General features: G+C 39.0%; 1 protein-coding gene across 1 annotated transcript in view; it reads right to left on the reverse strand.

Annotated features, from left to right (window-relative positions):
• The window catches only part of man1a1 (mannosidase, alpha, class 1A, member 1), a 436,576-nt gene that overhangs the window by 213,829 nt on the left and 196,938 nt on the right, over positions 1-25,809 (reverse strand). The window contains exon 4 of the mRNA XM_059981476.1: positions 14,469-14,549. Coding sequence (XP_059837459.1) covers positions 14,469-14,549 — 81 coding nt within the window. The remainder of the gene's footprint in view (positions 1-14,468; positions 14,550-25,809) is intronic.

The following is a 25,809-nucleotide window of genomic DNA, read 5'->3' on the forward strand; positions in this document are numbered from 1 at the left end:
AGGTCCGCTGGGTCCTAAGGACCACCGCACTGAGACAGGCTAAATGGGACAAGTGGGGGCTATGCTGGGTTTGGGTATTTGATCATCCACAATATTCCACGTGGGAATTTAAACTGGAGGTGGCAGTGTTTTTTTTTATGAGATTGAGTTGCGAGCTCGACATCCAACCCAGCATGGATGGTACAGGAGTCACTGGATCGACATCAACCTGGCACGGGGGCAGTCTGGATTGAACTCGGGAAACTCCATTCTCCAGACTGGCGCTGATCTCACTGTGAATCTTACTAAGAAAAATTTAAGCCAAACACAAAGTTAAACACTCAAAATAATGTCAACGGCAATGACTTAAAATAGCGAACAGCATCACAATCAGACTTAAAATGGCGGATTGCGTTCTCTTTCCTCGGTTCGTAAGTACGAGTTGTCCGTAAGTCAGACATTCGTAACTCGGGGACTACCTGTTACTGGTAGACAGAGTTGTGGAGAAGGCTTTTGGAATTTTAGTCTTCATCAGTCAGAGAATTGAGCATAGAGTTTGGTCAAAGGACCTGATTCCATGCTCTTAGACACTTATTGACATTAAGCAGACCAGTGTGACGTACTTTGTAAAAATGAAAGGTAATTAAACACTTTTGAATGTGGCTGGACCTCATGTTAAAATGTTGTGGAGTTTCTGCTTTATTATTTGAACATCACTTCTCCAGGCAGAAACAGAATGAATCTACTCTATGTAATTTGTGACCTGTGAACAGAACACTTCAGGGACACAACCTAATAAAGGTGCTATAGTCCCAAAAATTATTCCTCTCCATTTGTGCCTGACTGTTTTATTTCTCCAGTACCTTGTGTTCATAGTTTCTAATATCTGAGTATTTCTCTCTTTCTTATTATTTACACTTTTTAATCTTATTAGTTCTCTGCCAGTAAAGGGACCTTCAAGTTCCCATTTATTTCTTTTACCTTGTTAACCCTCATTGCTTTCTATTACTTCCCTGGGATTATGCAATAACCAAGGTCTGCTTTAACATGTCCTTTCTGAATATCTGCCTGTATTTGTAAAGATTCCTCAATAGTTACATTTCATACTGAAACCTTAATGCACTTCTTCACCAAGAATGATAATGCTGCTGGAGTCTCAGTAAAGGGAGAATTAGCTGAAATTCTGGATGGACTAGAAATTTATAATGATGAGGAAACTTAACCAAGTCTAGCTAAGTTTCATCCCAGGTTGCTGAGGGAAGTAATAGCAAAAACGGCAGATGTTAGAACATTGCTCTGTAAAAGTTGCGGGGATAAACCACACATTAATCAGCATGGGGATAGTTCTAAGAAGAATAGAATCGGCATTGTATCAACAAGTGTGGATTGATTTGACTAAGTTAGAATAATAGAAAACTGCAGCACAGAAACAGGCCCTTTGGCACAAACAGTCCATGCTGAACTATTAAAAACTGCAGCCGGACATGGCCCTCCATACTATTCCGATCCACGTACCTATCCAAACTTCTCTTGAACATAGAAATTGAAATCACATTCACCATTTGCACTGGAAGCTCGTTCCACACTGTCAACACCCTTTGAGTGAAGAAGTTTCCCCTTGTGTTCACATTAAACATTTCACCTTTCACCCTTAACTAATGACCTCCAGTTGTAGTCTGACCAAGTCTCTTTATAAAAAAGCCTCCTTGCATTTAACCAATCTATACCCCTCATAATTTAGTATACCTCTATCAAATCTCTTCTCAATCTTCTACATTGATATGGACAATGCTGAGGATGTTCTGAGTCTGTGGTGGCCAGTGCTATCATGTTTGCTCTTGTGTGCTGGGGCAGCAGGCTGAGGGTAGCAGATACCAACAGAATCAACAAACTCATTCGTAAGGCCAGTGATGTTGTGGGGGTGGAACTGGACTCTCTGATGGTCTGAAAAGAGGATGCTGTCCAAGTTGCATGCCATCTTGGACAATGAATCCCATCCACTCCATAATGTACTGGTTAGGCACAGGAGTACATTCAGCCAAAGACTCATTCCACCGAGATGTAACACTGCGTGTCATAGGAAGTCATTCCTACCTGTGGCCATCAAACTTTACAACTCCTCCCTCGGAGTGTCAGACACCCTGAGCCAATAGGCTGGTCCTGGACTTATTTCCACTTGGCATGATTAACTTATTATTATTTAATTATTTATGGTTTTATTTTGCTGTATTTCTTCATTATTCTTGGTTGGTGCAACTGTAATGAAACCCAATTTCCCTCAGGATCAATAAAGTCTGTCTGTCTGTCTGTCTGTCTACATTCTAAGGAATATCTCCTCTCAATCTTCTACATTCTAGGGAATAAAGTTCTAATCTATTCAGACTTTCCCTATAACTCAGGTCCTCCAGTCCTGGTATCATCCTTCTAAATTTTCTCTGTACTCTTTCAATCTTATTTACATTTTTCCTGTAGGTAGGTAATCAAAACTACACACAATGCTCCAAATTAGGCCTCCCCAATGACTTAAGCAATGACAACATAACAACGTAATGCCTGTACTCAATAAATTGAATTATAAAGTTCAATGTTCCATAAACTTTAAGACCTTATCTACCTGTGATGCCATTTTCAATGAATCATGGACCTATATTCCCAGATTTCTTTATTCTACTGCACTCCTCAGCGCCCTACTGATCAAAACTGTGCAAAACCTACTCGAGTTGGTCCTCCCAAAGTGCAACAACTCACACTTGTCTTCCTTAAATTCCATCAGCTGTTTTCAACCCATTTTTCCAGCTGGTCCAGATCCAGCTGCAATATTTGATAGTCTTCCTTGCTGTCCTCTACATCCCACGTTTTGATGTAATCCACAAATTTGCTGGTTCAGTTAACCACATTATCATCAAGATCATTGATATAGATGGCGAACAGCAATGGACCCAGCAGCGATGCCTGCAGCACTCCACTAGTCACAGGCCTCCAGTCAAAGAGGCAACCATCTACTACCACTCTCGGGCTTCTCCTGCTAAGCCAATGTCTAATTCAGTTATAAGATTAAAAGAGAAATTTAGTTAATGAGATACACGTGGACTTTCAAAAGGCATTTATGCCACAGAATAGGTGTCACTAAAGTAGTTGCCCATGGAATAAAGGGAGCTATAACCATAGAGATAAAATGTGAGCCAGATAACAGGAAACAAGGGAGTAGGAAATTGCTTTTTGAGAAATGTACACTGGTGTTCCCAAAGGTTAATATGAAGAATCACCAAATGTTTAAATATATATTAATTATCTGGAATTTCAATGTACAAAGCATAATTTCTAAATTTACAGAAGAACGATAAACTAAAAAGTGCAGTTAACTCTGACGACAGTAACAGACTTTATGGAGATGTAGACATCTGCATGGAGTGGGTGGACAGATATTAGAAGCTGGTGCGATTCTTTTGGAACAGGAGGCTGCAAGGGGATCTGATACAGATTATTTTAGACAGACTATTCCCAGTGATAACACACATAAAATGCTGGAGGAACTCAGCAAGTCAGCCTCCCTGGATGCTGCCTGACTTACTGAGATCCTCCAGCATCTGCATGTATTACTCAAGATTTCCAGCTTCTACAAAATCTTCTGTGTTTATTCCTTGTGACTAAAGTGTCAAGAACTAGTGGATACAGAATAAAGGTGAATGGCAAAGGAACCACATTTAGGGTATGAGAAAATGTTTTAATGCAGTAAGCGATTAGAATCTGCAATACAGTGGCAGAGAAAGTGACGGGGAGTAGATTCAATTTTGTGGTTTTCAAGAGGAAGCGCAATTAGAATTCACACAGTTATTTGGGGTGGCTGAGGGAGTGATGATTTGAGTTGTTCTTCAATAGACCCTGTATGCTCCTGGTAAGATAAATATCCTTCTTCCAATTAGTAACGTTGTGATTCTGTCCTTCAATTTTCTTTGTACATGATCCCTGGCATTTCTAATAGCCAATAGCCCTTTCACCATTTCATGTAATCCACCCACTAGGCAGCAGCACTGGCTTACTTTAACAACAGAACCAAGCGTAGCCTATGTGTACATTGGCTATGCTTTTATCCAGCAAGCAAGAATTTCATGATTCACTAATCCCAGGCAATCTATCCTAACCCTCTCAGATTCTCCCTTATATTTCAATATATTCAGCTTATTGTGTGATGCTGATGACATTTTTCTTCCTTATCCGTGACTGTTCACATTTCTGGCCTAGGAACACAGCTCTTTCTCGAGCACTTTCCCTCTTTCCAACACATGGCATCTTCTCTGCTCTTTAGTCTTTCTGTGATTCATTTATTCCAAACCTCTGGCTTCCTACCATGATAAACTTTAATTTTCATCAAAGCTGCTATTTCCTGTAAAAATTCTCAACTGCTTACTTCTGAATGTGCACCCTTCTGCTTACCATCATCCTAACAAACTTAATACTTCCAAAACTGTTAACTCTTATTTCAGATTTCCAATAATCTGCAGTTTTTAAAAATTGCTTTCCTAAACTCCCCTGCCATGCCTTTTCCTACAATCTATACATTTAAATAAATATTAGAACAATGAAATATCTCACTGGGTCCTTCAATACTACCTCTTTAGTTAGGAAATCACAGCAGCATCTCCACTTCCTGTGGAGAATGAGGCCTCCTCCCCTTCCAGATACTAACCAATTCTTACAGAAGCAACATTGAGAGTGTCCTGACCAACTACATCACCATCTGGTATGGGAAATGCAAGGCATCTGACCTCAACAGCCTACAAAAATAAATAGGTGAAAATAAATCCAAAGGGTTTCTACAGTTATATTAATAGCAAAAGGATAGTGAGGGATAAAATTGGTCCCTTAGAGAATCAGAGTGGACAGCTATGTGTGGAGCCAAAAGAGATGGGTGAGATTGTGAATGATTTCTTTTCTTTGGTATTCACTAAGGAGGATATTGAATTGTGTAAGGTAAGGGAATGAAGTAGGGTAGTTATGGAAACTATGATGATTAAAGATGAGGAAGAACTGCCACTTTTAAAGAATATAAAAGTGGTTAAGTCTCCGGGTCCTGACAGGATATTCCATAGGATCTTGAGGGAAGTTAGTGTGGAAATAGCAGTGGCTCTGACAGAAATATTTCAAATGTCATTAGAAGCGGGGATGGTGCCGGAGGATTGGCATATTGCTCATGTGGTTCCATTGTTTAAAAAGGGTTCTAAGAGTAAACATAGCAATTATCGGCCTGTAAGTTTGACGTCAGTGGTGGGCAAATTAATGGAAAGTATTCTTAGAGATGGTACATATAATTATCTGGATAGACAGGGTCTGATTAGGAACAGTCAACATGGATTTGTGCGTGGAAAGTCACATTTGACAAATCTTATTGAATCTTTTAAGAGGTTACTAGGAAAGTTGACAAGGGTAAAGCAGTGGATGTTGTCTATATGGACTTCAGTAAGGCCTTTGACAAGGTTCTGAACGGAGAGTAAGCGTTCGGCATGGACTAGAAGGGTCGAGATGGCCTGTTTCCATGCTGTAATTGGTATATGGTTACAAAGTACAGCAAAAATGCTGAGAGGATCACTGGGGTCTTTCTTCCATCCAGAGATATTTATCAGGAACACTGTGTACGCAGAGTCCTTAGCATAGTCAAAGATCTCTCCTATACTTCACAAAACCTCTTTGACCCTCTAATAACAACAAGCATGAGGTACTGTAGCATTTGGATAAAATTTGTTAAGATGAGATCAGCTTCATTTTCCAGGCTACTGACCTTCTTGCCACCACCCTGGTCTCATCAAATAGAAAGTGCCTGTAGCATTAAACTGTTTACTTCTAACTTATGTCATAATGTTAATTTTATGGAGCATATTTTATTATTTATAATTTATTTGTACTAGTATTATTTTATGTGTTCTGTGTGAGTTATATCTATTGTGTTGAGCAACCCTTGGTCCTGAGGAATGTTGTTTGTTTAGCAGTATCTGTGCATACAGCTGAATGACAATAAACTTCAGCTTGAAAGCACAGACCAAAATTTACTGACAATTTTCATCAATACCTACACTCTGACACACACAAAATGCTGGAGGATCTCAGTAGGTCAGGTCACATCTAGGGAAAGGAATGAAGAGTCAACGCTTGGCCCAAGACCCTTCCAATATCAACTCTTTATTCCACTCTATAGATGCTGCCTGTACTGCTGAGTTCCCCCAGTATATGTGAGAGTGAGAGTGTGAGTGTGAGTGTGAGTGTGTGTGTGTGAGAGTGTGTGTGTGTGTGTTAGCGTCAGTTACTCCGGACTTCCAGCATCTGCAGGATCGCATGAGTTAATATTCTATATTGGTTTGCTGATATATGGTGTCCATCATTGAAATGACACAATGAAGCCTGGGACTCTCAATTTACCCACTTGTGGTTTAGCATTCTGCATTCATCTACTGTACTAAACTGTGGGTTCACCTGTCCTGTTAATTTTCAGATATTTTTTCACCCTCACTGATCTATGAAGTTGTTGATGCTATATTAATTCACTAATTTTCTGGTGGTTGCTTTGCTGTTCTATAATGCTCATTAATAATCTTTTGCCTTCGTGAATGAGTGGACAAATTTATCATTTGGGACTTATGTTGCTAAATAGCAACAAACTTAAGATGAAGAACTTATGTTCCATGACATTATTTTTCTTGAATTTTAATCACCATGTCATTAGTTTGCCGGTACTGGAATCCATTATTTTGGGATGTGCAGTCATCAAATTCATATTGAGTGTGGAATAAAACGTTAATCATGCACAATGCTTCATTCCTTAAGAGTAAATTTGCAGTACTGAATTTTCTGCCTATTATACCCCATTCCACTCTCCTTTCTATTGACTTCAATGGAAAGAAAAATTGAGTGTTATCTGCAATGGAGAGCCAAAACAAACATCATTATCTACAAACCACCACTCAACTTTTTGCATGAAACACCATGGGAGGTAGAGTGGTACAAACAAGAATTACAACATAGTGCAACCATCCAGGTTCATCCAGAATGATCAAAAAGCAAACTCAGGATACGAAACTAAACTGTACGATTTTAATTACAAGTCAGAACAACAGATAAATTGTAAATATTTTTGCAGCCCTAAGCGTATGCTTCATTTAACAAATCTGAATCTATAAGGATGATGACTTTTTATAGTTAGTCAAATTTTAAAATTACTATTTTAATACAGCATGAACAGAATGCACACTGCTGACTTTGACTCAATGCCCCTTCTTCACATTCCTGCCATTACATGAACGCAAAGCTCAAAAACAACCAGAATCACTGGGTTGTTGCTCATATAAGCCAAATATTAAACTCAAGATTCAAGGATCTAAAGTACATTTATTATCAAAGTATATATGCAATATACACCCTGAGATTCATCTTTCCACAGACAGCCATTTGTCTTTGAAAGAGTCCAGACATATTCACACAAAATGTTGGAGGACCTCAGCAGGCCAGGCAGCATCTTTGGAAAAGAGTACTGTCGACGTTTTGGGCCGAGACTTTTCAGCAGGACTGGAGGAAAAAAAGATAAGTAGAAGATTTAAAAGGTGAGGAGGAGGGGAGGGCGAAACACAGGTGAAACTGGGAAGTAAAGAGCTGGGAAGATGATTGGAGAAAGTGATTCAGGGCTGGAGAAGGGAGAATCTGATAGGAGAGGACAGAAGGTCATGGAAGAAAAAAGGGGGAGGAGCACAAGAGGAAGGCAATGGGCAGACAAGGAAATAAGGTGAGAGAGGGAAAAGGGGATAGGGAATGGAGGGAGAGGGGTCATTACCAGAAGTTTGAGAAATCGATGTTCATGCCATCAGGTTGGAGGATACACAAACTGAATATAAGGTGTTGTTTCTCCAGCCCGAGTCTGGCCTTATTGTGACAGTAGAGGAGGCCATGGATGGACATATTGGAATGGGAAAGGGAAATGGAATTAAAAATAGGTAAATTGGAAGATCTCACTTCTTCAGGCTGATATCTTACCCTCCACCCACTTTCCGCAGGGATTGTTCTCTACACAATTCCCTTGTCCATTCATCCCTTGTCCTGTATCCTGTATACCGGTGACACCCAACGTAGATTGAGAGATCATTTCGCTGAGCACCTATGCTCCATACATCCACAGAAGCGGGACAAAGGAATCAGATTGCATTGAAATGAATAATTAAATAAGTGAGGAAAGAGAGTTTAATGAAGAGTGGTGTCAAGCGGGAGCTACAATCTTATGTACCATAAGGTTTGTTATCTCTAGTCTGAGAAAATTGTGTTTCCAGAATGTGGATGATGCAATAGATGTTAATTCCTTGAATTCCTTTAAGCAAGAAACAGACTTGTTTCAGATTGAGAATGATTAGCCTGAACAAAAGGTTGGTACTTCGTTGAACTAAGAGATACAGTGATCTCCTAGACTGATTTCAGTTGCCGAAAGTAGTTTATGATTCTACTTTCCACACTCAAACCCCATTCCACCCCCCACCCGTCTTCAAGGTACTTGGAATTTTAGTCTTAATTTGACTGTCGCTTAAAAATCATGTAATTCCGGTCCCATGGGAAGGTTATGAAAATGCAATAAGATATTCAAATTCAGTACGAGGATTCAATGTTTTGCATGGTGGTTCTGTTTCCGGTCATCATTGTTGGTAATGTTTTTCTAACATGGTGTAAAGTCAATGAATACTCCTTAACTTGGTAAAAAAAAAACAAATTATTTTTTGTGGTTCAACAAAATTGGTCATTAAAGCAGGACAGTACCACGTTTGCTGCTGCAATCCTCAGGAAGCATTAGAACCCAAGTTCAGGAATAGTTAATACCCTACCACTGACAGGCTCTAGAAGCCACTGTGGATAACTTCATTCACCGCTACTCTGAACTGATCCCATGACCCACAGACTCACTTTCAAGGACTCTTTACAACATGCTCTTAGTATTATTTTTATTTGCACTATTTGTCTTCTTTTGCACATTAGCTGTTTGTCAGTCATTGTAAAATTCTCATGTAAATACCTGCAATAAAATAAATCTCAAGGTAGCATATAGTAACATATATGCACATTAATGATAAACTTACTTTGAACTTTGATGCCCACTCATTTCTCAGGCCTCACATCTTTTTTTAAGTGGCCTTTTTAGGCAGGTGGATGTATAACCTTGTCACCATTTAATCGAGGCAAAGACTGTATAAATTTATTTGAAGTTCATAGATTTTGACTGTTTTTTAATTAAATTAAAAGTCCAGTTTGATATTTAGTACTACACCTGCTGTATAAATAAAATTCAAGTCATATGAGGATAAATGTGTCAACCTCAGATTACAGGTGTTAAAAGTGGTTTTGGTATTTGCAGCTGCTTATCTCTGCTCTCATCAGCAACAGGAATTTTAGGCTCTTATCTAAATATCCTCAAAACACACATCCTAAAGGAAGGAAAAGTCCAGCTCACTGACAAAGCCATTTAATCATCGCGTGACCTCTATCCCAGCAAGCCTCATTTCTCCAACTTTGGGAAAAGCAAAATAGTTGTTGCATTTGCGAAAAACTCTTGATTTCCTCTCGGATGCTGAAATCAATGTTCACCTTGCTGCTTTATGCAACATAAGTCCATCTCAGGCAAACTTTGTATACAACTCACCTAACTCATTTATGAAACTACTTAAAACTAATACCACAAGGCTGCTAACCAGTGTTTTGCTCACAATCCCTGGTTCTTTCTAAACAATTAGTCTTGAACAGTCAATCTCTAATCAGTCTTGTCTTACTCTTCTGAACTTTCATGATCACCTGCAGAATAAGTGAACCAAATGGAAAGGAGATTTAATTTTTTTTTCATTTGTTTTTAATCATCTACCATTGTATCCTAATAGTACCGGTGCCTTTGTGAATCTTCAGTGCCTCAGGTACTGCAATCCCTTCAAAGATGAACTGTGGACAGTTGTAGCTTTTGTAGTGGTCAACTTATGCAGCACAGAATCATGAGGGTGGTTGTGTGGAGCAAAAAGCAAATAAAGTTGATGGATTGGGAACAAGCGATTTTCTGTCACTGCAACTTTTAATAGAATATGAAGAAACATTTTGCAGTACAATTGGGGATGATAAAGTGCAAAGACAAGTATAATAATGGTTAGAAGTATGTTTGCAGAAAGATAATTTATTGCTGATAATGCCTGAAGATATATTCCTATATTTGATAAACTGTAGGGCTACTTCAGGAAATATCATTGTGACATGCAGGTACTAATGCCTCTTAACACTATTTTTGCAACTAACTGTTAGAAAGTGTGAAAGGATAGAAGAGTTATTTCACTTTGCTTTGTTTAAAGAAAATATTATTTTTACTGGGGTGGGTGGCAAAGCGATGACAATGAGATCAGTGACTAAAGAGTAGCTGGGCTTATTCTGAGTTATTGTTGAATCCTTTGTGCATTTCAGTGCTAAAGAATATGAGCGACCACCACCTCCTATCTGCAAGTCTGTTTTACATCCAAACTTTTAGAACCAAAAGTACATCCTCGTTACTTTCCACGCAGCCAATTTTCCCAGCTGAAAATAGTTAACTGGAATTTGGTTTATTTCAGTTACTTTTACCAACATACAGTGGAAGAACTTTTGCTTATATGCCATCCAGACAGATCATTCCACATACAAGTGTTTCAAGGTAGTACAAAGGAAAGGAAAAAGATGCAGGATATAGTGTTACAGTCAGAAAGAAACAGCAGTACAAGTAGACACATAAAGTCCAAGTGTCATAATAAGGTAGACTGAAAGACCAGGAATTAATCATCAGCATAAAAGAGGCCTTTCAAGAGCAGAACAGAAGCTGTTCTTGAGCCTTGTGGCATGTTCTCAAGCCTCTATTATCTTCTACTCCATGTCTTTCCCAGTACATTCACATAATGGATCCTAAACTGAGCTGACAAACTCGGGCTGGCTTAATGGTGCCTTTCCTGCCATACCTTGCAGAATATTCCATTTCTTCAGTAATAGGGTTATGCAAATGTGTATATATCATTTGAGTACTGTATTTAAGATGGATACTTATTTTGTAATATCAATGTAACTACACTGTGGGGTGCATCATATTTTAATTCATGTGTAGTCTTAAGATGGTAATTAAAGATGGTATGTCCTAGTGTAAAAAATAGGAGCTGATCAGCCAAAGTATGAGAGAAACATTGGGGCTGCCGGGAGTTCACACAGGCCAAGTATATGTACGAAGCTATCATTGTGGATTCTGGTAGATAAGTTTTTGTGAATATTGGCAGTTTTCTTTTCACTGTCTTCGCTAATTTTTGTAAATTTGATTTTTGACGCAACAAATAAACACTCTTGCACTGAAGTGCTACACAACCCCAGACATTGTTTTCTTTGGTCATAACCCAAGTATCTAACAATGATGAACACCATTCCATCTAGTTTATTCTGGATTGAGGTGTAAAGTTGGTTCGCTAACCCATATCACACTTCCTTTGACAATATACCTATCAAGGCTTAGTGGCAAAGATCTTGGAGACCTAACTGAGTTCACATACTTGCAATTGGAAATATATCCCATGAGGAGCAAATGCAACAGCAAGTAGGAAATAAGCATTCGATAGCTGTAATCACCTGAGGGTCTAATTAATAGCCGCCTTCTAAAATGATCAATGCCGATGCAATTTCGTTTTTTGCCTTTTAGGCTCTTAAGTTCCTGTAAGAAGCTTCACCAGAATTGAATCCCTTATTAAGCTTTTTTAAAAGACTAGAAATTGGAAAATTGTAAAATTGTAGAATTAGATTAATGCTAAGATACAAAATCAATTTCCCATTAGAACCATTTTTCTTCCAAACTGAGAACTAGGAAAAAGCTTGTTAAATTAATTCACTATAATTCTCAAAATCTATTAGGAATACAGCACACATTGGCTCTCACATTACACATATTTCAATATTCTGTATCAATTTCAGACATCAATACATTTTAAACCTGCGTATTTTAGCCCATTGACTACATGTTCCTCTTCTAATGCAGACTGACACAACACACATGAAGTCAGTACATCGAACCACCTTTGGAACCTGCTCTAGAACAAGACAGTGCATTGGATTGACATCGAACAGAAAATAATCCACAACACATGTGCTATTAAGATGATACACTGCATGTTTCTTTGTCTCATTGTACATTAAAATACCTCAATGACAATTGCTAAGCTTCACAGAATATTGCCATGAACAAGCTCACGTATTCGATAAGGATAAGGAGTCAGAAGTGTTAACCCATAATGTAAAGTTAACAAACTAAGACCCCAGTGATTTTTATACTAAAACCCTACTGAATTTTATCAATCTACTTCATCTTTATTAAAAGGAAAAACTGAAAGAATGACATAATTGAAATTACAATGCCTGGATTTAACAGGGATAGCATAACATTCTAATAATTTTCTGTGATTTCTTTGATGCTGTATCTGTTGGTGGTTAATGGCATCTGCACCAGCCTTCGGAACAAAAGGTCCCAGGTTCGAATCCAGCTGACTCCCTGCACATTTTCCATCTGCGCTGGGTTAAGCGTTGAGTTAGCACCTCAGCCTCGTAAAATAGACAAATGTTAAAGAAACAGCAAGATTGCCGCCCAATGCGCCAAACAAGGCCTGGGGAGGAACTTTATCTTTATAAACCTCTGATGCTATGAAACAAGAGATATTTTCATTCTATTCAAAAATTATACTTCTATGCATTTATTTCCAATATTAACCAAATATAGCTGGTTCTTGACTTCAATATCAATTTTAATCCTCCACAAATAATCATTTTTATCCAAGCACCTTCCAGAAGATAAACTATTTTTATTAAATAGGTTAATCAGGAAATCAACAGAAAAAATGGAAAGTAGACCATTTTGCTGATAATCATCCATTACTAAATGCAATGGTGTGTTACATCTAATTTACATTTAGGTCGCACAATACGGCGTGCATTTATAATTCTGCCATATGTCAAGGTAGAGAGAGTTGCCAGCTTGAAACAAAGCTCCTAGGTAGATGGTGAATTTTTTTTAAGGAAGTCACCACCAGCATCTTCTTTACAGGAGTGAGCTCATTTCAAATGAACACTGAAAAATTCTCTATAACTATTTTTTTCTATTTTACATTTTATTTTAGAGAGAATATGAATATAGAAATTGGGAAAAATAAAAATCAACAAAAATAATTATTCTGAGTAGTATATTCTGTTGTTATCAGCAAAGAAATACTCTTTGCAGAACTAACTTTATAGTTAGGTAACCAAAATTTTAATTCTCACTGCTTTTTGCCAACAATCTTTCAAATGCCACGGAGATTTTTGCATTGCTGCAAGTGGACATCAAACCTGATCACTTGCTTTCAATACTTCAGGACTAACATCTGCTGTTTACACCTGCCTGTTGCCAACTTCAGACCATGTAACTAGGAGTAAAACATCAAGGACACAGGCAGTTTTATTCTTCAAAGTAAAATAGAAAATTGCAGCTCACATTCAAAACATACTGCCTGATCCTAGCTTGAATCAATGTGTTTTATTTCACAAACTTATTAATTTCTGCTGTTAGAATTATGACATATGTTTGCAAAAGAGGTATACAGTTCATGTGTTTGCATCTAACAGAATGAAGTAATTGTGTGCAATTAGCAATTCAAAGAGACAATTAGAAAACCCAAAAAGAACAACTAATTTAATTTACGAGAACACTGTATTTATTCCAAATACAGATGCTAATTACAAATCATTAAAAGTCTTAAAATTAATTTAGATACAAGATAGCAATCCAATTGCAAGGAGGTCAAACTAAATGAGCTCAATGAAGATCCCATCTTTCTAACTTTCACCATTATTTTCTACTCCGAGTATTCCTACTATTAAGAATCACACAGGACATGTCAGAATGCTTGTCAGATTCAAAGACATGTTCAATCAACAATCACGACATTCCAATCAGAAACAGAAGAAGAGAAAATCTGTAGATGCTGGAAATCCAAGCAACACACACAAAATGCTAGAGGAACTCAGCAGGCTTGGTAGCATCTATGAAAAAGAGTACAGCCAGCGTTTTGGCCCGAGAGCCTTCAGGAGGACAGAAATGTTGACTGTACTCTTTTCCACAGATGCTGCCTGGCCTGCTGAGCTCCTCCGGCATTTTGTGTGTGGTGCTTAGATCATGACATTCCAGACATTCTCCTAAACTTCTAATTTAAGATCATTCTTGCATTCCTCTAGGTAAATGTACCAACTACGCCTCTTACCTAAACCAACAATATCTATCTCATAGTTGTTTGGTAGCACACTACAAAGGCTTGCCACTAACTCAGGCAAAGTTTTATAATGTTTGACCAAACGCATCAACATCAGCTTCAATTGCTAGCACTCACATGAGCAGTTCAATACAAAAATTCAGGTTAGAATTTAAATACTTTCATGAAGGTATCGTTCTTAGTGGTGCTTACCTCTTCACCAGTCAGGTAGTAAGCAGAAAGGAGCCCTCCAACAAAACGGATATTCACTTCAAAAACTGAAACTTCTGCATTCTGAGAAAAGAAAGAAAAATGTTCTTAAGATGGAAAAGAGTGGCCCATTTCTACAAAAGTAACAGTTCACATGCAAGACAATTTTCTGAGGCAGGATTTCTAAATGAATGGCATAGTATCTGAATTTCTTCTGAATGTTCACGGCTAACAAGGTTATATTATTTTAACATTAAAGTGAAATTACTTTATTTCCAGACTGGAAACTTCAACTATTCCACTCATTTCCTAAACAAAACCTCTTGCAAGAAACTGAAATACAGAAAACTTTGGTTGGGACCCAAGTCTTTAAGCTCAACTGAAAATGTGTCTGGCCAAAATATTGGTGCAGTCAAGTCATGGAGCCAGGTTTCAACATAGGCATACAAACCCAAATAGCGTTGGTAGTGATAAATCATTAACTTTTTAACTCTTTCTTTTAGTAGTGCCAAGGAGTTACAACCACTTTTTTGGAATGCATCGGATCCAGAGTAATAATTTACTCCTTTGCACTTGTGTGCATGAAATGACATTAAACCATCTTTAAAGTTACTAAGGAAATCATCAAGGCTACTTCCATTTTGAGCAGTACCTTACTTAAAAGTAAAGCTTTAGAAACTGAAAACTGTCTCATATTTATCAATCTTCTAGCAGATATTGCTCATCACATGATGCAAACATGTAAGTTTATTGCAAAAATTCCACTCTAGGACTCTGCCTATACTTCTCCATACTTCAGTAAAGCCATCACTACAATCAAAGACCCCACCCATCCCAGGTATTCCCTCTTCTCCCCTTTCCCAGTGGGTAGAAAATACAAAAGCCTGGAAGCTTAAGGCTTAAGGGCTGCTTCTGCCCCCTTGTTACCAGACCCTAGTATAGATATCTAGAACAATAAGATGGACTCTTCATTTCATAATCTACTAAATTACAATCTTATACTTCATCATTTACCAACACTGCAAACTTTTTCATGGCTGTTATATTTTATTCTGCCTTTTTACTGTTTTACTTCATTCTAGCTCAATGTACTGTATTTGATTTGATCTGCATAAACCAAACACAAAACAAGCTTTTCACTGTATTTTGATACATGTTACAATAATAAACCAACACCAAAATTCTCCATATTTAGTTATACCAAGCTCAAACACCCTAAAATAAGTAAACAGGCTTTGTGCCTTCCATTATTGCCAATGTTAGATTATTAAGAGAGAACTTTATTTACAATTATCTTCAGTATTTACACTGGAGTGAACATGATTAAATGGATCACTTACAGAACACATATGTGCTTGAATCTGGATTAAAAGGATCCAGTTTTTTGAAGGCTAGTGAGCTCTTTGAGAGGAGCGATACAGCCTCAAGAGAAATCATTTAAAGCAAAATTTTAGATGTTCATTTTAACAAAAAAAAAACACAAATGCATTTCAATGTTATTTTTGTTTCAGGCAGAGATTTCCACCACACTCAGAGACATTGGATTTGATGACAGGCACATTTGTTGAACCCACCGCTCATCCTTCTTGGTGCATATACACACAGCACACATGTTAGAACTCTTCTGCCATTAAGTTAAGATGGTCTGACAGGTAATGCACACACAGTTGCATCTTCATTTAGTACATCAGCTCACTTATGCAAATATCTAACCAGCCAATTGTGTGGAAGTAACTCAATGCATAAAAGAATGCAGACATGGTCTTGAGGTTCAGGTGTTGTTAAGACCAAACATCAGAATGCGGATGAAATGTCACCTAAGTGACTTTGACTGTAGACTGGTTCCAAATGAGGTGGTTTGAGTACTTCAGAAACTGCTGATCTCCTGAGATTTTCATGTACAACAGTCTCAGAGTTTACAGATAAAGATGCAAAAAAAAACCAAAAAAAAAATCTCAGTGTATGGAAACACCTTGCTAATGAGAAAGGTCAGAGGAGAAAGGCCAGACTGGCCATTGTTGTCAAGAAGACAACAGTAACTAAAATAACCACATACTACAACAGTGGTGTGCAGAACATCTATAAGTGTACAACCAGTTGATGCTTGGAGTGAATGGGCTACAGCAACAGAAGACCATGAACATACTCCAGGTAGCTAATTAAGTGTCCACTATGAGTATAGCAAACACACAAAAATAATGTATAAATCACAATTTAGAACAAAAACAAATTCACAGCAGACTTTTCCAGTTTACATGAAAACATCGATTTCAGTGGTGTAATTATTAATTTTGTTCCTTTTATAGGTTTTTATTCTAGGCACCAGTCTCAAGCTACCAATGGGAATATGTTTGCCACACCACAAGGATTTAAGTAACTGGATTAAAATTAGCACTCTCTGCTTTCTTGCTTCATGGCAGTTCTTTATCCATGCAGAAATCAGACTGCTGTAAACAATGTGAACTATAGAACTGGACCATCAGGACAGGACTTCCTCATCCTGAGATATACTGCCACATCTATTTTTTTCAGAGCCTTCACATATTATTAGAATTAAATAATGCCCATATTACATAAAAGTGCTTATTTATATTATCCCATTTAGATTTCTACCTCTGCCACAACGCCAAACACCTTTTACCAAAATTACTAATGAAATACAATGATTGGGACAGAAGAGATCTGTCCCTTCTTAAAATTCTCATCCAGTATACACCTTGTGACGGGAACAAATGTACGGTTCTTCTCAGTTTTATTTGAAATACAAATGTAACTCTACTTTACCTCTCCAGATCCCTTTACAATCTCCAAAGTGTCAAACTGTTTATTTGACATCCACTAGGTGTTAAGGAGACACCAAATACATTATTTTCAGCTAGTTTGAAAACTGTCTGAAACAGACTGCAATCGTGATGTCATGTTTGACACTGAGCTGAATTTCTGATTTCATATGCATTCACTTATTTTCACCTCTGGAACACTGCCAAGCACTGGTACTTTATCAGCTCATGTACTACTGAAACTCATATAATTCTTTTATTAACACTGAATGTAGCTATGTCAACATTTCACTCTCTGTAAACTGGAGGCCATTCAAAACTTTCTCGGCTCAAGTCCCACCCCTCACTCACTTCTGCCCTCTCTCAAACACCACACACCACACATGTATTTCTGGCGTCTTCCACTGTGAAGACTGACATAAAATATTTATTCAGGTCATCTGCCATTTTTTAGTTTCCTACTAGTACTTCTTCAGCATCATTTTCCCCACAGTCCAATGTCTCTTTTACTCTTTATAAATCAGAAAAAAAACTTTTAATTAGCGTTCTCCTTTATATTATTAACTTATCTTCATAAGTTACCTTTTCTCCCATTAGTATGTTTTTAGTTGTCTTCTGTCCTTTTCTGAAAGCTCCCCAAACCCTTCATTTCCTGCTAATTTTTGCTATATTGCTTTTATGTTGGCTTTGACTTCCCTTGTCAGCCACAGATGTCTGATCCTCCCTTTCGAATGTTTCTTCTTTGCGATAAAATTATCTGTTTTCGCCAAATTCTTCCCTGCCTATCTCCCCTTCAAATCCATTTTGGCCTCTGAAGTAATCTTTACTCAACCATAGTACTGATATATCTGATTTATGCTTCTCCTTCTCAACTGTAGAATGAATTTTATCTTACTACGATTACTGCCTCTTAATAGTCCTTATTACCTTATTACCATTGCTGAACCCCAAATCCAGAATTGCCTTTCCCCTATTGGGCTCAATCACAAGCTATACTAAAAAGCAATCATGTAGACATTCTACATATTCCTTCTCTTGGGATCTAGCACCAACTGGATTTTCCCAGTCTACCTACATATTGAAGTCCCCTATGACTACAGAAACACTGTCTTTCTTAGAAACATAGAAACAATACAGCAGAGTACAGGACCTTTGGCCCACAAAGTTGTGCTGAACATGTCAGAAATTATGAGGCTTACCTATAGCCCTCTCTTTTTACTAAGCTCCATGTACCTATCTGAAAGCCTCTTAAAATTCTATTGTTCCACAGCCCATTCCACGCACTCACCACTCTCTGAGTAAAAAAAACTTACCCCTGACATCTCCTTTACATCTTAAACCTGTGTCCTTTTGTGACAACCATTTCAGCCCTGGGAAAAAGCCTCTGAATATCCACACAATCAATGCCTCTCATCATCTTGTACACCTCTATCAGGTCACCTCTCATTCTCCTTCGCTCCAAGGAGAAAAGGCTGACTTCACTCAACCTATTATCATTAGGCATGCTCCCTAATCCAGGCAACATCCTTGTAAATCTCCTCTGTACCCTTTCTATGGCTTCCATATCCTTCCTGACCAGAACTGAGCACAGTACTCCAAGTGGGGTCTGACCAGGGTCCTATAAAGCTGCAACATTACCTCTCGGCTCCTAAATCCAATTCCACGATTGATGAAGGCCAATGCACCATATGCCTTAACCACAGAGTCAACCTGTGCAGCAGCTTTGAGTGTCCGATAGACTTGGACCCTAAGATCCCTCTGATCTCCACACTGCCAGGAGTCATATCATGAATACTATATTCTGCCATCATATTTGACCTACCAAATTGAACCAATTCACACTCATCTAGGTTGAACTCCATCTGCAACTTCTCAGCCCAGTTCTGCATCCTATCAATGTCCCGCTGTAACCTCTGACAGCCCTCCACACTATCCACAACACTTCCAACCTCTGTGTCATCAGCAAACTTACTATCCCGTCCCTCCACTTCCTCATCCAGGTCATTTATAAAAATCACGAAGAGTAAGGGTCCTAGAACAGATCCCTGAGGCACTCCACAGGTGACCAACCTCCATGCACAATATGACCCGTCTACAACCACCTTCTGTGGACAAGCCAGTTCTGGATCCATAAAGCAACGTCCCCTTGGCTCCCATGCCTCCTTAACTTTCTCAATAAGCCTTGCATGGGGTACCTTATCAAATGCCTTGCTGAAATCCATATACACTACAACTGCTGCTCTTCCTTCATCAATGCATTAAGTCACATGCTCAAAAAATTCAATCAGGCTCATAAGGCATGGTCTGCCTTTCAGAAAGCCATGCTGACTATTCCTAATCATATTATACCTCTCCAAATGTTCATAAATCCTGCCTCTCAGGATCTTCTCCATCAACTTACCAACCACTGAGGTAAGACTCACTGGGCTATAATTTCCTGGGCTATCTCTACTCCCTTTCTTGAAAAAAAGGAACAACATCCGCAAACCTCCAATCCTCCGGAACCTCTCCCGTCCCCATTCATAATGCAAAGGTCATGTCCAGAGGCTCAGCAATCTCCTTCCTCACCTCCCACTGTAGCCTGGGGTACATTTTGTCCAGTCCCAGCGACTTAACCAACTTGCTGATTTCCAAAAGCTCCAGCACATCCTCTTTCTTAAAATCTACATCCTCAAGCTTTTCAGTCTGCTGCAAGTCATCACTACAATCACCAAGATCCTTTTCCATAGTGAATACTGAAGCAAAGTATTCCTTAAGTACCTCTGCTATTTCCTCTGGTTCCATACACACTTTCCCACTGTCACACTTGATAGGTCCTATTCTTTCTCATCTTATCCTCTTACTCTTCACATACTTGTAGAATGCCTTGGGGTTTTCCTTAATCTTGCCAGCCAAGGCCTTCTCATGGCCCCTTCTACTAACTTCCATCTTAAATTTCTTCCTCGTAGCCTTTTCTTGAAAGCCCATTTTTTTTTATCTCCAGTGGCAGTTTGTACCCCACAGAGTGGCTACTATTTGTACGCCTCTATAATGACTCCCATCAGGGTCCTTTTATCCATGTAGTTACATAACTACTCACAAGGATTCTACAACTTCTGGTCCTATACCACTTCTAATGAAGGATTTGATTTCAAGGTTTTACCAACAGAGACAACTCATTCCTGCTGCCTACCCACCTTTTTGGTAGGATGTACTATATATCTGGGGATGTAGATGTCCAAGCTTTCAGCCACGGTTCTACTGATGGCCACAATCTCATAGCTGTCAATTTCTAACTACACCATAAACTCATCCATTAGTTTTCATATACTGCATGTGCTCAAATATAACACCTTCAATCCTATATGCACCTGTTCTCTTCTCAACTTTGTCTGGATGTTGCCTAAAGTTAAATTCTTATCCTTTCGTAAACTGTCTTTTTTTCCCATTCTGGAGACTTTAATAACCTCATTTGTATTGTCCTTCCCTTCTACTTATTTTTACATTTTCCCTTCTACATATTTCTACATATTTTTCCAATTTGTTGAAGCTGCACCCTTAAAATAGAGGGGAGATGGGATGTGGTTTTACCCATTGGTAAAAGGCGATGGGTTCAATATCAGCTGAATCACTCCTAGTCTGATACCAGTCATGGAGATCAAGAGCTTGCAAATGAAATTAGTTAAACATAATGTGCTGGAGTAAGTGCAGCAACATAATGCACCTATTACTTACTGTACGTCAACATTAGTTCCAACAAGTTGTGGCAAATAAGCATACATCAGAAGTTGCAAACTGGCTTTAGTTGTTGACTACATTCAATAATCATGATCAATCACCAAAGTTAAGCAATTATTACAAATCGTAATTCATTGCAAGGTGTTCCATCCAATGAAATTTTAAGCAATTGTATTGCAAAAGTAATTTGCACATTGTAATATACAAGATTGTCTAATGTTTCATGTCATTCCTATACACAAGTTAAAAGAGAAAAAATAATATACATTTTAAGGATGTTATTAAGCATATACAGTCAGAGGATAGAGAGAGACAGCATGCGAGAGAGTGAGAGAGAACAAACTGCAAGGTCATATGGTGTGTCTGGTTCCCAAACAATGTAATACCTGCCGTTCGGCCCTTCTAGCCAGCACTGCCATTCACTGTGATCATGGCTGATCATACACAATCAGTACCCCATTCCTACCATCTCCCCATATCCCTTGACCCCGCTATCTATAAGAGCTCTATCTAACTCTCTCCTGAATGCAACCAGAGACTTGGCCTCCACTGCCTTCTGGGGCAGAACATTCCACATATCCACCACTCTCTGGGTGAAAAAGTTTTTCCACATCTCAGTTCTAAATGGCCTACCCCTTATTCTTAAACTGTGGCCTCTAGTTCTGGACTCACCCATCAGAGGGAACATGCTTCCTGCCTCCAGCGTGTCCAATCATCTTATATGTTTCAATCAGATCCCCTCTCATCCTTCTAAACTCCAGTGTATACAAGCCCAGTCGCTCCAATCTTTCAACATATAACAGTCCCACCATTCCAGGAATTAATCTTATGAACCTACGCTGCACTCTCTCAATAGCAAGAATGTCCTTCCTCAAACTTGGAGACCAAAACTGCACACAATACTCCAGGTGGGGTCTCACCAGGGCCCTGTACAGCTGCAGAAGGACCTCTTTACTCCTATACTCAATTCCTCTTGTTATAAAAGCCAGCATGCCATTAGCTTTCTTCACTGCCTGCTGTACCTGCATGCTTGCTTTCATTGACTGATGTACAAAACACCTAGATCTCATTGTACTTCCCCTTTTCATAACTTGACTCCATTTAGATAGTAATCTGCCTTCCTGTTCTGCCACCAAAGTGGATAACCTCACATTTATCCACTTTAAACTGCATCTGCCATACATTTGCCCACTCACCCAACCTGTCCAAGTCACTCTGCATTCTCATAGCATTCTCCTGACATTTCACACTGCCACCCAGCTTTGTGTAATCAGCAAATTTGCTAATGTTACTTTTAATCCCTTCATCTAAATCATTAATGTATATAGTAAACAGCTGTGGTCCCAGCACTGAACCTTGCGGTACCCCACTGGTCACAGCCTGCTATTCCGAAAGGGACCCGTTAATCACTACTCTTTGTTTCCTGTCAGCCAGCCAATTTTCAATCCATGTCAGTACTCTGCCCCAATACGAAGTGCCCTAATTTTGCCCACTAATCTCCTATGTGGGACTTTATCAAAAGCTTTCTGGAAGTCCAGGTACACTACATCCACTGGCTCTCCCTTGTCCATTTTCGTAGTTACATTCTCAAAAAACTCCAGAAGATTAGTCAAGCATGATTTTTCCTTCATAAATCCATGCTGACTTGGACTGATCCTTCTACTGCTATCCAAATGTGTCGTAATTTCATCTTTTATAATTGACTCCGGCATCTTTCCCACCACTGGCGTTAGGCTAACCGATCTATAAATCCCTGTTTTCTCTCTCCCTCCTTTCTTGAAAAGTGGGACAATATTAACCACCCTCCAGTCAGCAGGAACTGTTCCTGAATCTATAGAACATTGGAAAATGATTACCAATGCGTCCACAATTTCTAGAGCCACCTCTTTAAGTACCCTGAGATGCAGACCATCAGGTCCCGGGGACTTATCAGCCTTCAGACTCAACAGTCTATCCAACACCGTTTCTTGCCTAATATAAATTTCCTTCAGTTCATCCTTTACCCTAGTTCCTTTGACCACTATTACATCTGGGAGATTGTTTGTGTCTTCCCTAGTGAAGAGAGATCCAAAGTACTTGTTCAACTCATCTGCCATTTCCTTGTTCCCCATAATAAATTCACCCGTTTCTGTCTTCAATGGTCCAATTTTGGTCTTAAATATTTTTTTGCTATTCACATACCTAAAGAAGCTTTCACAATCCTCCTTTATATTCTTGGCTAGTTTACCTTCGTACCTCATTTTTTCTTGGCATATTGCCTTTTTTGTCATCTTCTGTTGCTCTTTAAAAGCTTCCCAGTCCTCTGGTTTCCCGCTCATCTTTGCTATGTTATACTTCTCTCTTATTTTTTATACTGCCCTTTACGTCCCTCGTCAGCCACGGCTGCCTCTTATTCCCCTTAGGATCTTTCTTCCTTTTTGGAATGAACCGATCCTGCACCTTCTGCATTATTCCCAGAACATAAGAACATAAGAGATAGGAGCAGGAGTAGGCCAATCGGCCCCTCAAGCCTGCTCTGCCATTCAACAAGATCATGGCTGATCCAATCTTAACTCTAGTTTTCACCAAATCCCACAAGGCAACAGTGCCAACCAACAGGGCACCATGCCGCCCATTTTATTTTATTATTCATCCCACCCAAACCCATGTGATCACCTGGGGAAAAAAAAAGATTTGCCAATTGAGGAGAAAAAATCTGGAAAATTCCTCTCCGACCCATCCAGGCTATCGAAAACTGGTCCAGGAGATTACATGGCTGATCTAAACCTAGCCTCATGTCCACTTACCTGCTCGCTCACCGTATCCCCTAATGCCATTTTTATCCAGGAAAATGTCTATCTCCGTTTTGAATTTATTGAGTGTAGTAGCTTCCACAGCTCTCTGGGGCAGTAAATTCCACAGCCCCACTACCCTCTGAGTGAAGAAATTTCTCCTCATCTCAGTCCTGGAACGGCATCCCCTTATTTTAAGATTATGCTCCCTAGTCCTAGTTTCACCCATCATTGGGAACATTCTCCCCGCATCCACCTGATCAAGCCCCTTCACAATCTTATATGTTTCAATAAGATCGCCTCTCATTCTTTGGAACTCCAATGAGTAGAGTGCCAATCTACTCAACCTCTCATCATACATCAACCCACCCATCCCCGGAATTAACCTAGTGAACCTTCTCTGCACTGCCTCGAGAGCCAGTATGTCCTTTCTTAAATATGGACACCAGAACTGCACGCAGTACTCCAGGTGTGTCTCACCAATACCCGGTACAACTGCAGTAAGACCTCCCTGTTCTTATACTCCATCCCCCTAGCAATAAAAACCAGCATTCCATTGGCCTTCTTGACCACCTGCTGCACTTGCATACTAACTTTTTGTGTTTCCTGCACCAGGACTCCCAGATCCCTTTGCACAGAAGCACTTTCCAGTTTCTCTCCATTTAGATAATAACTTGCTCTATTATTTTTCATGCCAAAGTGCAAGACCTCACACTTGTCAGTATTATATTTGATCTGCCAAATGTCTGCCCAATCACTCAGCCTATCTATGTCCCCCTGCAGGGTTTCAATGTCCTCCGCACTCATTACACTCCCTCCCATCTTTGTGTCATCAGCAAACTTCGATACGTTGCACTTAGTCCCTTTCTCCAAATTATTAATATAGATTGTAAAGAGTTGGGGTCCCAACACCAACCCCTGCGGAACACCACTAGTCACCAACTGCCAGTCTGAGAATAAACCATTATCCCAACTCTCTGTTTTCTATCAGAAAGCCAATCCTCCACCCATGCCAGAATATTATCCTCAATCCCATGATTTTTTACTTTAAGTAATAATCTTTGGTGTGGCACCTTGTCAAATGCCTTTTGGAAGTCCAAATACACCACATCCACTGGTTCCCCTTTATCTACCCTATATGTTATGTCCTCAAAGAAACCCAACAAATTTGTCAATCATGACTTCCCTTTTGTAAAGCCATGCTGACTTTGTCCTGTTAAGCTATGTTTATCCAAATGCCCTGTTACTGTTTCCTTAATTATCGATTCCAACATTTTGCCAACCATAGATGTTAGGCTAACTGGCCTATAATTCCCAGCCTTCTGTCTGTTGCCCTTTTTAAATAAAGGAGTTACATTAGCATTTTTCCAATCTGCCAGGACCATTCCCGAGCCCAGCAAGTTTTGAAAAATTATCACTAATGCATCCACAGTCCCGACCGCCACTTCCCTTAAGTCCCTTGGATGCAAGCCATCTGGTCCAGGGGATTTATCCACCTTCAGTCCCATTAATTTATCAAGTACCATTTCCTTGGTGATTTGAATTGTAGTTAGCTTCTCTCCCCCTAGAGCCCCCTGTTTATCCAGTGTTGGGATATTTTGAGTGTCCTCTACTGTAAAAACTGATACAAAGTATTTGTTCAGCGTTTCCGCCATCTCCATGTCCCCTACCATTAATTTCCCGGTCTCATCTTCTAGAGGACCAACATTTACTTTAGCCACCCTTTTTCTTTTTATGTAACTATAAAAACTCTTACTATCTGCTTTTATGTTTTTCACCAATTTACTTTCATAATCTATCTTCCCCTTCTTAATCAATCTTTTTGTTATTTGCTGCTGATCTTTAAAAGCTTCTCGATCTTCAATCTTCCCATTAGATTTAGCTACCTTATATAACTTTCTTTTTAGTCGTATACTTTGCTTTATTTCTTTACTTAGCCACAGATAACTATTTTTTTCTTTTACACCCTTTTTTCTTCAGTGGAATATATTTTTCTTGATAGTTGTAAAATAACTCCTGAAATATACACCACTGATCAAGTACCGATCTATCCTTTAATCTATTTTCCCAATCCAT

Source organism: Hypanus sabinus, chromosome 10 (assembly GCF_030144855.1).
Source record: "Hypanus sabinus isolate sHypSab1 chromosome 10, sHypSab1.hap1, whole genome shotgun sequence".
Lineage (NCBI taxonomy): Eukaryota > Metazoa > Chordata > Chondrichthyes > Myliobatiformes > Dasyatidae > Hypanus > Hypanus sabinus.